Source organism: Peromyscus leucopus, chromosome 8b (assembly GCF_004664715.2).
Source record: "Peromyscus leucopus breed LL Stock chromosome 8b, UCI_PerLeu_2.1, whole genome shotgun sequence".
In the NCBI taxonomy this organism is placed as follows: Eukaryota; Metazoa; Chordata; class Mammalia; order Rodentia; family Cricetidae; genus Peromyscus; species Peromyscus leucopus.
In genome coordinates, this window is record NC_051086.1 from 87,897,565 (window position 1) to 87,912,197 (window position 14,633).

General features: G+C 41.2%; 1 protein-coding gene across 8 annotated transcripts in view; it reads left to right on the forward strand.

Annotated features, from left to right (window-relative positions):
- Positions 1-14,633, forward strand: part of Cdc27 (cell division cycle 27) — a 49,147-nt gene continuing 34,514 nt past the window's right edge. For 3 of the 8 annotated variants that reach the window (XM_028882690.1, XM_028882691.1, XM_028882692.1), the window contains exon 1: positions 1-254. In XM_028882690.1, coding sequence (XP_028738523.1) covers positions 228-254 — 27 coding nt within the window. In that variant the 5' untranslated portion in view covers positions 1-227. Of the gene's footprint in view, positions 255-8,540; positions 8,625-14,633 lie in introns of all 8 variants that reach the window. The other 5 variants (XM_028882685.2, XM_028882686.2, XM_028882687.2 and 2 more) reach the window with 3 other exon arrangements.

The following is a 14,633-nucleotide window of genomic DNA, read 5'->3' on the forward strand; positions in this document are numbered from 1 at the left end:
CCCTCGGGTATTTCCGACATCTCTCGGGCTTTTCCGCCTCGCTCTCGTTTGGCTCTCTCCACTTCGGATATTTCCGTGTCGCGCTCGGAGGAGCTCGGCAACCACTCGGCCTCCCCCATCCCCCGGTAACGGTCGCTGGTGAGTTTAAATGAGCCGGGGCTGGCCGGGCCGGAGCCGCTACGGGGGGGGGCCTGAGGCACTGCAGAAAGTGGGCCTGAACCTCAAGGATGACGGTGCTGCAGGAACCTGTCCAGGTAATGCTAGCGCCTGCTCCGAGGCCTGGCGCCATGCCTGGGTCGCAAGCAGCGAGCAGCCACTTCGCGGCCTGCTGCGGCCTAGGCCCCGCTCCTCCCGCCTCCCTTTCGGCGAGCCTTACCTGTCTTCCGTCAGTCCCGAGGCCTGCCCGCTCGGCCGAGCTTAGCCCGGGCCCCGCATTACTTCTCGCCTCTTGTGCGAGCTGGCGTCAGCGGGAATCACTCGTTTCCCGTCGGTACTGGCTTCCGGCCATATCCCCTCCTGTTAGTCGGGGGCCCTGCGGGCGGTGGGGAACGAGGGGCCGAGATGGCGCCCCGAGTGCTCGGGGCCCCGGGGCCCGGCATAGACGCGCTGTTGAACCGCGCTGGTGGGATTTCACCCCGATGGGGCAAGTTTCCTGGTGTTTCCGTGGTTTTGTTTTACGTGAGATGGTCGAGGGAAGAAGGTAAAATTATCCGTGGTGTTGGTAGTTTTTGTTTCGGTAGCAGACTTTCTGGTCCACCTACCTTACGGCTCTCGCTCAGTGGATTTCCCACCGGACAATGACCATCTGAGAAGGGAACTCCAGGGCCAGTGCCGCGGTGCGAACACCCGAGCAGGGGAGTGGGCGAAAGGGCAGGTCTGGATTTTGCCATTACCTGGGATGGGTACCAAGAGGCATTTTATCGTGCAGATTTAGAAGGTGTTTAGGAAATTAGAGATAATTGCTTTCCCATCCATTTCCCTATTCGTCCATTCCTTAACCACACCAAGGTATGCGTTGACGCACACGGTGCTGTTGTCAGAAGAAACCCTATTGGGGTTTAAGTGTGTGATGCAGTGCCAAGTCATTTTTTTCTCCCTGCCAGATCTGAAGAAACTGAACCTTTTGTCCCTTGGTGATGGACTGGGTTTGGGAGATTTTTCATTCCACCGTCTGATCTTTGACATGTCCAGAGTTGGCCTCCATTAAATTACTGTCATTAAGCCATAAACTTTATTTTGAAGTTATAAAGCAAACCGATTTTAGAAATGGCTGCGAATTGCCTTAGGTAAGACTGTGGAGACAAATAGTAAATATTTTAATGCGTCAGTACAGCATTTCCTTAATTTCTCATCGCAGTGTAAAAATTGTTTTCTCTAGTTAGCCTCATCTCCAGCTGTTTACATGGTGACAGCTATTAGTATTTGAATTAATATAATTCTTGATTATATCTTTAGAATTGTATGTGTCTCTGTACGTTGTATCAGTTCTTCCAAAGCTGCATTTCTTTCCAAATTTTTCTTCCTAGTGTAGAGTCCCTTGTAAGGCCCTTTTGAGGCCTAACATGAAATTAAATGGATCAGGGGGTTATTCACATGATTATTTTTTATGTCATGCTGTAGTTTTGTCTTACTGATTCTTTTGCTTTTCTGGACCCAGAAGCCTTCTAAAGAAAGTGATATAGTTGCAATGATAGCATGTAAACCACTACTTAATAATTTTGACTTATATAAAAGCATGAGAGAGTAGAATATATTTATGGGAGATAGAATCCAGCAGGTTTCTTCTTTGTTTTTAAAGTATTGTTAGCAATAATATTCTTACTATATCTAAGACTAAAAAGTGAAATTTACCTCCCTTTCCTCCATAATAACTTTGTCCATTAGATTTTAGGATAATGGTAAGAAGTTTCAGAGTGTGAGGGGGTGAAAATTTAGGTTATAATTTATAGGAGGCAAGAGGATCAGGAGTTCAAGGTCATCCTAAGCTACGGAGCAAGTTGAAGGCCAGCATGAGCTACCTGAGACCCTGTCTCAAAAAAACAAACAAACAAACAAAAACCCAACAACAAAAGGAGCAATTAAAAGGGGGAATCTCAAACAGTGGGAAAAATAAGCTATGACCAGGAGGAATGCTGTCAAAAATGAGAAAGAGCTGGGATGAAAGGAAGATAGTAAGATACTTTTTTTTTTTTAATGGTTTTTCCGAGACAGGGTTTCTCTGTGTAGCTTTGGAGCCTATCCTAGAACTCACTCTGTAGACCAGGCTGGCCTCGAACTCACAGAGATCTGCCTGGCTCTGCCTCCTGAGTCCTGGGATTAAAGGTGTGTGCCACCACACCTGGCAAGATACTTTTTTTAAAAATCACTCATTCCGTGTATTAGGATAGAAATAGTGTTGAAAATATTTTCTTTGCTTTGTTCCTGGTGATCTAGGCACAGGGAAAAGTTGACAGAAATAGTACTCCGATCCCCCCCCCCCTTTTCAAGCTTTTACATGGACTACCCAGTGGAATATAGACTTAAACATAAGCCCCTCCCCAAGTTAGTGCTCATAGAAAAAGTATTACTTTGTATTTGAGTCTTTACAAAAAAAAAATCTTTCATATTTCAAAGCAAACATTTATTTTGTAGCAGGGTCTCCTGTGTAGCCCTGGCTGGAATAAAGGCATTCACCACAGTACTAATTTGGATGCCTGTAAAAGTTCTCTTGATAAAATTGGTGGCATTTTTTGTTGGCGGGTGTTTTATTTAATACTTATTTAGTGTGTGTGTGTGTGTGTGTGTGTGTGTGTGTGTGTGTGTGTGTGTCATTCAGTCTTGGTGGCAAGCATCTCTACCTTCTGAGCCATTTCACCAGCTCTGTTGTTTGTTGTTGCTTTAAGAGGGAGGCATTTTATATAGATGCATCAATTGATAAAGCTTTATCAATTATTTCTGCAAATTAAGTTTCACAGAAGAATTGGATGAAATTGTAGACAAGCCTTTTGAAAATGATTTTAATATGCAATAGAGTAACTGAATGCAGAAACCTTGTGTGTTAACCTGCATCTGAAACTCCGACTAGAGGCAGGAAGATAAGAAGTTCAAGGTCAGTCTGAGCTACATAAGACCCTGTCTCAAACACCAAAACAAAATAAAGTAATTTGGTACTATCTGTATACATATCATCCTTTTAGAGTTTTATTAAATAGTGAAGAAGTACTTTTGGCTTGGGGTAAGATGTCCTCAAGTGGCATCTAAGATTGATTCAAATAGTACCATCATATGGTTACTCTGTGAGAAGTATCATGATCAAGAGTGAAGTCAGTAGTCTTAGAGGCAAAGGTATCCAAAGTAGGAGTGGAACCAGAAAGGAGCAGATAAAGGTTTTAGAGGTGGAATTTCAGGAAATAACTTGGTAAGTAGAACCAGTGAAGCAAGGGGCAGGGCAAGGGGATTCCTGGAGTTGGTATCAAAAATGACTGCCTGAATTTTATTTTGGAGGTGCTATTTTAAAAATAAAAAATCCAGCTGGATGTGGTAGCACATGCCTTTTACTCTCAGCACTTATGAGACTTGTGGAGTCAAGAAAGGGGGATCTTAGTTAGTTAAGGCCAGCCTGGTCTATATAGTGAGTTCAGGAATTCCCCAAAGCGAAAACTTACCCCCCAGAAAAATAAGAAATGCCTTTCTGTGAACTGTTAGGATTAGGGCAGATTCAAAAGAGAATCTGTCATTTAGGAATTCTGTTTTGAAGATAACTTGTGAAACTACCAACTATAGAGACATAATTCTTAATCTTAGGGTTCTAGTCCTGAGAACATGAAGAATGATTAGCAGGAAAAATTGGATGTTAAGTATGCTTTTGATTATACAGCTATTAATAAAGGAATTTAGGAAAGAGACATCTTTGTAGGTCAGAAAATAAAATGGGAACGGCTTTTTGAGCAAGTAGAGTTTGAAGCCTTAGGAATTGAAGAAGAGGAGGAATGTTCTTGGTGTGAAATGAATGGCATGAGGAAAAGCCCAAAGACAAGAGTGTCGTTTCAGAAGAACAGTAAAATACGGGTGTTCTTAACTAGAAAAGATGTTGAAAACAGAGAGTTTGCACAACCAGAATCAGATTACAGGAAACTTAGCATTGAAGTTGAAAGGTTTAGATTTAGTGAGTTAATGAATCTTGGGCTGGCTTTGTACCTGGTTCTTTGTAGCCCAGGCTGGCCTATAATTTAGTATCCTCTTGTCTCTGCCTCTAGAGTGCTGGGATTACAAACTTGTGCCACTACCCCTTTCTGCAAGAAAATTTTAGTAGAGCTATGTTATGAAAACAGTGTGTTGGGAATAATGATCTGATTTTATTGGTAAGGAGGAAAAGACAGAGTTAGATACATAGACCGGTAGGCTGACCCGATACATAGTAATGTGGGCCAAGTTTTTTAATTTTGGCAGGATTGACTTTTTGGAGAAAATGGAGTGGTTACCTGTGTCTTAAGGAGTGTTTTAATGCATCTCTGTTTATTTACCAGATGCCTCCTCCATTTTGAGGCCCAAAATGCCCCCCACCAGACATGGCCAAATGTGGGGTCAGAGAACCATCTAGATAAAGAACCATCAGAGAGAGCTGGTTATATGGACAATGTGCCTGTAATCCCAGCACTTGGGATGTGGAGGCAAAAGCTCAGGAGTTCAAGGCCTGCCTCATCTGTGTTTTAAGTTTGAGACCAGCCTGAGCAAAATGAGACCCTGTCTCAAAAGCAGAAATATAAAAACAACCAATCAGATAAGTAAAAACTAGAGTTACAGAAATAGAAATTTTAGATTCTAATGTATAAGATAAATTCTACAGTGGCATTTTTGGTTAGGGTTCTTTCCTTTCTTCTTCCCTCCCTCCCTCCCTCCCTCCCTCCCACCCTTTCTCATATCTTACATTGTATGAAGCTTTTCTTACTCATTGCTTTTTTGGTCTTTTAGGTTTTTCGAGACAGGGTTTCTCTGTGTAGCTTTTGGAGCCTGTCCTGGAACTCACTCTGTAGACCAGGCTGGCTCTTGAACTCACAGAGATCCGCCTGGCTCTGCCTCCCAAGTGCTGGTATTAAAGGCATGCGCCAACACCACCCAGCTGCTTTCTTGGTCTTAAAGCAATTTTTTCCCCGTCAAATACAAGACCTAACAATTCATAGCAGTCACATTTAAATCTGAGTACAGTGTACATTTAAAATATTTGAGCTGGGTGTGGTGGTGCATGCATGCTTGGAATCCCAGAACCTTGAAGATGAAAGCAGTACCATGAATTTGCAGCCAGCCTAGGTTACATGGTGAGAACCTGTCTTCAAATACACAAATAAAATGATATTTCAGTGAGTTGTGACAATAGATGTAATCCTAGCACTTGAGAGGCAAAGGCAAGCAAATAAGGAGTTCAAAGGCATTCTCTACTCCGTAACAACTCTGAGGCAAGGTTGTGCAGTGGAGCCCCTTTTTTTAAGCAACCAAAACCTCACTTTTGGGTCTCTTTCTTAGCTTACTAGCTTACTTTTATTCCTGGGGATGCTTTTCCTTTTCTTAGGATTTGTTTGTGTGTTTATATATGCACATGCCCCTATGTGCTTGCAGGTGCCCTCGGAGGCCAGAAGAGGCTGTTAGATCACATGGAACTGGACCCAGCAGGTAGTTGTGAGCTGCTCCATGTGGGTCTTGTAAACTAAACTGAGTTCCTTGGGAAAAGCAGCAAGTGCTTTTCACTACTGAGCCATCTCCAGCCCCTCTGTTCTTTCCTTAGTAAGTTGTCTATTTCTATTCCATATTTAACATAGAAGACACAACCTTTCTCCATCTCTCCTTGTGGTAGCTGTGAGAATCATCACCTAACCTGTACTTTTTTTTCCTTAAACCCTACTTAGTGAAAGTCATCCTTAGCTTCAAAAACAAGACACTCCCCCCCCCCCCAAAAAAAAAAAAAAGTTTGGTATTGTCAGAGTAGATGGTGGACAGGAAGGTGGCTCGGCCACGGAAGGAATGGCTACACAAGCATGAGGACCTGAGTGGATGCTAGCAAACACGCAAAAAGCCAAGTGTGGCTGAGCTGCCTGGCTCACAAAAACCTCAAGTTCTAGGTTTACCAGAGAGACCCTGTCTCAAGGGGATAAGGCAGAACAGGATGGAGATGGCCATCAGATGTCTTCCTCTGGCCTCTGCACAGTGTGCTCATACATCCGCACACACTTCAGCATACAGTGCACAGGTAAAAAAGTTGTTTGGTTTAAAAGTGGAAAGCAACTGAGGGAGACACCTGGCATCAGCCTGTGGCCATACCCAAACACATGATACATGTACATACCATATACATAAAGAATACATAGCAAGTAAGAATTTGCAGCTTTATGCTGTTGGTTCAGCTTTCATAAATGTAGCCCAGGACTAGATCATTAATTTCCTCTGTGGAATGTCTCCTACACATTTTGTTGGAAAGGAAGAAGGAAAGAATGCTGCTCTGTTTGGCTTCTAATTCTATTTAGCAACTTCTCACCTGTCTGGCTTTTAATCTGTAGAAGTGGTGCCCTGGATGCTGTCCATCTGTTGGACAGGGTGCTGAGTTTAGCTCTGTGTTCATCATCAGCTACTAATTTGTAGTGATAGAGAATAGTCTATTCCACATCCCCTTCCCTCAGTGAGTGGCATATTACTCAGGCATTGAGAGATACCTGCGCAGAAATTGGGATGGCCCATCTCTTTGCTGAGCTAATGAAGGATTGTTGTTCTGGGCAAAGCTTCATTTTTTTATTTTATTTTATTTTTTAATTTCTTTACTTTGGGACAGAGTCTTATTATTTACCCCAGACTGGCCTGGTTCTATTTAGTCCATGTGATAAAGGCTCAAAAGTGACTTGGTCATCTGATTAATGTCAGAGGAATCATCCTTATTTACCTGATTTGGCTATAGAGATTGTAGGAAACATTCAAGAAATAATTGCTGAGTCGAGTTAGAATTAATTTCTTCTGTCCTGTTGTTTTCTCAGTGACGTTTTGGCAGATTGCTATATAATCCAAATATTGGGAGTTCTCTAAGGAGAACATCTGCAGTTTATCACATTATATTTTAATCTTAGTATCGTATTTATTTTATATACTATCTACCACCAAAACCAAAACCTCCATGACAGAATTACAACTAGAAAAACAATTAGCTTTTTATCCTCTTTCATAGCTAGTGTCCATTGCCCACATTCTGTCCATCCTCATCTCTTTACACTTTGCCTTTCTTGTTCTTTTCTGTACCTACATGGACATTTGTTTACATGCATACATTTATTATTGGCTAGAAAAGATTTTTTTTCTGGGATTGTATGAACTCAGTATTATATATTTTAGAATAATATTAGGTAAACAAATAGTAATATTTTAGAACAATACTTAGGTCCATCTATTTTCCTGCAAGTTTTTTAAACTTTTTTTTTTTTTTAAAGATTTATTTATTGCATATACAGTGTTCTGCCTGCGTTTATGTCTGCAGGCCAGATGAGGGCACCAGTTGTCATTACAGATGGTTGTGAGCCACTATGTGGTTACTGGGAATTGAACTCAGGACCTCTGGAAGAACAGCCAGTGCTCTTAACCCCTGAGCCATCTCTCCAGCCCTAAACTTTTTTTTTTAGAGTGGAGTAGTATTTCATGCTTTATATATACCAAAGTTTTATTATCTGTTGATGGATAACCAGGTTGGTTCTGGTAAAAAAAAAAAAAAAAATTATATCGAATAAAACAGCAATAAACATGGGGTGCAGATATCCCTGTGGAAGGGTATGGAGTGTCTGGGTGTAGCTCAGGGGTGAGATAGCTGAGTCTACAATGACTATATTAATTTGCAGCTCTGCCCACAGTGAATAAAGGTTCCTTCCTCTTCATCTCTCCGACATTTGTTGTCAAAATTTGTTGATGATGATAGCCTTTCAGACTTGTTGAAAACTGTCTTTTCAGTTCATTTGCCCATTTGTTAATGGGTAGTTTTATGGTATTTAATTTCTACAATTCTTTGTAAATTCTAGATGTTAGTCCTCATCTGAAGTATAGCTGGTAAAGATTTTCTCTTCTTCTGTGGGCTGTTGACTCTGATTGTTTCCTGTGCTGTATAGAAACTTGAATTTTCGTGTAGTTCCATGTGTTGGTACTTGGGGTTAGTTCCTGTGCTGTTGGTATTTTATTTTAAAAGTTCTTACCTACCCACTACTTCAATATATGTTGAAGGGTATTCTCCCTGTTTTCTTCTAAAAGTTCCTGGGGTGGTTTTGTTGTTTGTTTGTTTGTTTGTTTTTCCAAGAAAGGGTTTCTTGTGTAGTTCTGACTGTTCTGGAACTCTCTCTGTAGACTAGGCTGGCCTGAACTCACAGAGATCCACCTGCTTCTACCTCCTCCGTGCTGGGATTAAAGGTGTGTGCTACTATCGCCTAGCAAACAGTGATGCCGGAAACAAGGACGTGAATCAGCTTTTAAATTAAGGTCTTGGATACATTTAAATTGATTTTTGTTCAAATGAAAGATGTAAATCTAGTTTCGTTCTTCTGCAGAAAGAAATCCACTGCTGCCGTCACCATTTGTTTACTAGGCTATTTTTTTCTCCAAAGGATGCTCTTGCCTCCTTTGTCAAAAAGGTAAACTTTGCCATTTTATTTCCAAATGTAGACTAGATAGCAATGATTCTGTAGATGAAGAGAATAAATGAGTGGGAATATGTTTGCTTGGACAAGGGGGTCTCACTATATGTGTCAGGCTGACCTCACACTCACTGAATTGGCCCGCCTCTGCCTGCTGGGTGCTGGGATTAATGTGCCATCACGCCCCTTTGATCTGAGATTGTTTTTTTTTTTTTTTTCTTTCGTTTTTTGGTTTGGTTTGGTCTTCGGTCTTTTGAGACAGTTTCTCTATAGCCCTGGCTGTCCTAGAACTCATTCTGTAGACCAGGCTGGCCTGTAACTTACTGAGATCCTCCTGTCTCTGCCTCCTGGGTGCTGGAATTAAAGGCATGGGCCGCCGCCGCCGCCGCCGCCAGCCGCCGCCGCCGCCGCCGCCGCCGCAACCACCACCCAGCTGGTCTGTAGTATTATTAAACACCTGACTGAGTTCATGCTTACCAAACCATATTTTTGTTTTTAAGATTAGGCTTCCTTGGGGTTGGGGATTTAGCTCATTGGTAGAGTGCTTAGGCAAGCGCAAGGCCCTGGGTTCGGTCCTCAGCTCTGAAAAAAAACAAAAGATTCAGCTTTCATAGCCGGGCGGTGGTGGCGTACGCCTTTAATCCCAGCACTCGGGAGGCAGAGCCAGGCTGATCTCTGTGAGTTCGAGGCCAGCCTGGGCTACCAAGTGAGTTCCAGGAAAGGCACAAAGCTGCACAGAGAAACCCTGTCTCGAAAAACCAAAAAAAAAAAAAAAAAAGATTCAGCTTTCAAACTGTATGATTTAAGAAAAACAAAATCACCCAGTGACATTGACCAAACCTTGTAAAGGGACTTTTTCATAATTTCTTATTGCTAGTAGAAACTTGAATCCAAAGTGTTTAAAGGCTTTGACTATCCCAGTTAATAAGTAAAATAAAGAACTTTAAATTGGCTAGGTATTTTGCTACTTAATTTTTTTTTTAATCTTATTCTTATTTGTGTGTGTGTAGTGAATGAGCCATAACATGCATATGAGGAGAGAGAGGACAACTGTCTGAAGTTGGTTTTCTCCTTCTATCATGGGATCTGGGGACCAACTTAGGTTGTCAGCCTTGGAACAAGTGCTTTTATCTGCTGAGCTTTATATTGTTATATGCAGAATATAAGCCAGAATCATGTGGCCTACAAGATAGGTTTGCTGTCCATTTTATTTCATGGGCGAGTGATGCTGTCTAAAAGTAGTAAACACAGTAAGTGAACTGAGTAGTATGAAGGTGCATGGGACAGTAGACCAGAAAGTCCTGGACTGTCTTCTAGGTGTGTATAGACCACACCACTTGTGTGGTATGTATAGACTCCTCTGTTAGATTTTAACACATATTTTCTTATCAGAATCTTGCTTTTTTTTTTTGAGTTGGGCTCTCTGGTGATCTGGAACTTAGCAAGTAGGCCAGGCTGGCTGGCGTCTACCAGCTTGCACCTGGCCAACCCTGGAATTAGAAGGCTGCAGCACTGTGCCCATCTTTCCTAGCAGGGTTCTGAGGATCAGACTCAAGCCCTTGTGCTTACAGGCAAGCACTTGACCAGCTAACCCAGCTTTCTAGCTCTGCACAGAGGTCTCTTGTTTCTGTTTGAGACAGTCTTGTGTAGCCTAGGCTAGTCTTGAACTCCTGATCTTCCTGCCTTCTTCTGCCAAGTTCTTGGCTTACAGACATAAGCTATCACGTGGCTACAAAAAGTTTGAAGAATGAAATTATATTGAATTTTTAATGAAGTGCAGATTTTTTGGCTTTAGACAATAGATCTAAAAATTGCTGTTAAAGGAAGATTAAAATGAAATTGATTCGAACATCTAAAAAGAATTTGTGCTTTATTCTGTAGATACTTATTTTGTAAGCTTTGTGTAGCTTTCCAAGGAAAATAATTTGAGGGAAGAAAGAATCAGCATGATGTCAGAAAGATAACAGTGACAGCATAGAATGTATTGCACAGTGACCAGATACGTGCTGGGAACTCTTGTACTTGACTGGAGTTCTATGTTTTGTTTTTCTTTGAGACAGGGTTTCTCTGTGTAGTTTTGTGCCTGTCCTGGATCTCGCTCTGTAGACCAGGCTGGCCTCGAACTCACAGAGATCTACTTGGCTCTGCCTCCCGAGTGCTAGGATTAAAGGCATGTGTCACCGCCACACTGCTGTATAGTCTGTCTTTAATTGGGAGACACTGTGTGCACATGAGTGCAGGTTCCTGTAGAGGACAGATGCCGTAGCCGCTAGAGTTGGAGTTACAAGTGGTTGTGAGCCTCTTGATGTGGGTACTGGGAATTGAACTCCAGTCCTTTGCAGGAGTAGTACCAGCCCTTAACTGGGTCTTATGTTTTAAATGAAGAGACACACTAAGCACAGTAAGTAAGTAAGTAAATAAATAAATAAATAGTATATTCAATAATATATTTTATATTTATATACATAATAAATAGACAACATTTAATCTCAGCACTGAGGAAAGGCAGGTGGATATCTTGAGTTCAAGGCCAGCCTGATCTACATAGTGAGTTACAGGACAGCCAGGGATACACAGAACCCTGTCTGGAAAAGGCTAATAATAATGATAGTAAATAGATTAAGCCTTCCTATAAGAGTCATTAAGTTACTTGCCCAAGACACAACTGGTTCAGGGATTTAAGGCCAAGCCCTTGTCTTCTGTTGCAGTGGAGATAGTGTGTTTGAGGAAGGTAATTCTGAAATGACAGGATGATTGCAACAGCGCTTTCTGGCAGGAAGACAGCAACACTACTGAGGAGGACACTGTTGACAAGTTTAAAGGACTCTTCTTGCCCAGGAAGAGCTCTGTGAGTTCGAGGCCAGCCTGGTCTCAGAGTGAGTTCCAGGACAGCCAGAGCTACACAGAGAAACCCTGTCTCGGAAAAAAAGAAAGAAAGAAAAAAAGAATTTTGAGGTGTTGGAGAAATGGCTTAGGGGTTAAGAACACTTTCGTGCTTTTATAGAGAACCTAGGTTCATTTCCCACCCCCCATATGGTGGCTCACAACCTTTCATAACTTCCAGTTCCAGGGGATCCAGAGTCCTCTTCTGACTTCTTGGTCACCAGGTATACGTGGTGGACATACATACATGTAAGCAAAACACTCATACACATAAAATAAAGTTAATCTACTTTTTTTTCTTCTTTGAAGGACTGGGGAAATAATTTGGTTGGTAAGGTGTTTCCCACACAAGCCCAAGAGCTTGAGTTTGGTTCCTGGCATCCATGTAAAATTCAAGTGCGTAATCGCAGCACTGGGAAAGAAAGATCAGATGATTGATCCCTCGTTTGCTGGCCAGCCAGTCTAGTGGGATGGGTGAACTCCAATCCAGGCTCTGAGAAACCTTGTCTCCAAAACTAAGGTGGAAAGTCAGTCTCTGACCTCTGTATACATACCATACAAGAATGAGCTTTGAGGGCTGATGGTGTCGCTTGGTTGGTAGAGTGCTTGCCTAGCATGCACAAAGTCCTTGGTTCAGTTCCAGCACTGTATAACCAGTAGCGGTGGTGGTGCATGCATGTCTGTAATCCTGCTTTTAGGAGGGTAGATGCAGGAGAATCAAAAGTTCAGTCATCCTCAGCTGCATAGCAAGTTTGGAGCCAGCTTGTGATAGAAGAGACCCTGTGTCAAAAACAAACAAGCTAGAAAGCAAATCTACCCCATTCCATAATGGATTTTAATTAAAACTGGTGATAAAATTTTAAGAGGAGGCTTTTTTGAGAATAAGAAATTACATGAGGTAGCTTATTTAATTATATATATATATTACACTATATTATATCTATTGTGTCACTGTCATCTTACCTAATCAAGCTGGAAATGTTGCTGTGGTCTGCACAACTCGACATGTCTTATTGGGAGGCTCACTTTTCACTTTGTTTTCATGCTCTGAACTAGTAGGTTGGCTCTGTAATAACTACGAGGAAATTTTAGGGGAATTTTTTTTAAGGAAAGAAAATTCTGTTATGCACTAAAGTTTTTATTTTGAGATAGGGTCTTTCTAGTCCTGGCTGGCCTGAAACTCAGAGATTTTTTCAACCTCTCAAGTGTTGGGATTAAAGACATGTACTCTTGCCTAGATCTCTTTCTTTAGGATTAGTTCTGTAAATTATGATTAAATTCATTAACCAGCCAATTAAAACCTTTCTGGTGTGGAATGAATTTGATTGAATCACTCATGCAATCATTTACTTATATACTTAGCCAACACCTGTGACTTGGTATGATTAAAAGCCATTTCCTTCCTGTTCTTAGTGACTGTGTGATTTTTAAGACACTAATAATGTAGTAGTCTTCAGAATACAAAAGAGAAAGGAATTCCAGGGCTGGACAGGAACACTTGTTCTTGCAGAAGACCAGGTTCTATTCCCAGCACTCAGAACAACCACCTGGAACTCCAGTTCAAGGGATCCAGTACCCTGTTCGGACCTCCTTGGGCACCAGGCATGCATGTGGTAGACAGACAGACATGCAAGTGAAACACCTAGCACATAAATAAATAAGTCTAAAAACAAAATTTTAAGTAAATAAGGAACTTACTTGTTTAGTAACTTTCCCCTTTTCTGTCAAACATTTAAATCAATTCTACAAGTATTTATTGAGAGCTTATTACACACACACACACACACACACACACACACACACACACACACACACGGTTCCCACAAACTGTATCAATGCTTCTTACAGGATGAGAGTATTTATGAATTGCAGAATGTATACAGCTTTTTCAGTGTATATTTAAATGTATAACAAGCCTCAGATATACACCAGGTTTTCAGTCCATGCAAGTTTTATTATATATTCCTTTATCTGGGGAGGTCTGTAGTTTCCACAAGATTTTCAGAGTGTATATAAGAAGTGAAAGCCATTCTTACTTAGTACACTATGGAATTTACTCTGAGTGTTGCAGTTTTAACACTTAAGTTGGTAATTCTGAGCTGGAAAAATGGCTCATTTGTTAAGTGCACACCTTTAATCGCAGGCAGAGGCAGGTTGAGATCTGAGTTTGAGATCGGCCTAGTCTATATAGTAAGTTCAAGGCCAGGCAGGACTACATAGTGAGACCCTGTCTTTAAAAAGGGAGGAGATAGAAGGAAGAGTGGGTTAGAGATAAGCAAGAGTAAGTCTTGCCAGAATCTACGAAGAGTCAGAGAAAAATTTTCACACATAGTATTACTGTCGTGCTCTAAGTATATAAGTATGTTGATATATACTACAGGCAAATGTATAAGAAGGAATAGAGTTCTTGGCTAATAGCATGTGGATAAATTAGCAGCAAATATGGTGGAGCATTTGATGAGGGTTCTCGATGTTCCTGCACAGCATATATTTGGTACTTTTTTAAATGGCTTTAATTGTTGCAGAATCCTAGATCCAACAGATCTAGCAGCTCCTGTTTGTGTTTAGTGACCTTACCATTTTTTTTCTCCTCATCTCATCTTTATTTCCTGAACAATAGAAGACCCTCTATCCCAGGGGTTCTCAACCTTCCTAACACTGTGGCCCTTTAATACAGTTCCTCATGTTGTGGTGATCCCCACCATAAAATTATTTCCTTGCTATTTGATAACTATAATTTTGCTGTTATGAATTGTAAATGTCTGCTATGTGACCCACAGGTTGAAAACCACTGCTCTGGCCCTAATGAGTCTCTTTAATGTGGTGTGATACTCAGTATTGTAAATATTTCTTTCCATAAGATTGAGCATTATTGGACTGATTTGTGTGGCAGTGTTTTAGAATAATTGTATTTAACTGCTGGCAGAAAAAATGACATATAAACATGTACATACATACATATACACAGAGACTACCTAGCCTGGAGTTCACTATCTTCTCAGCCCCCTATTTAAAAAAAAAAAAAAAAAAAAATTAAGCTTTTTTTTCCCTACCGTATTGGTAAAAATTTGAAATCTGTCTCAAAAAAGGAATGGGGGTAGGGTAGAAGGAAGAATGGGCTAA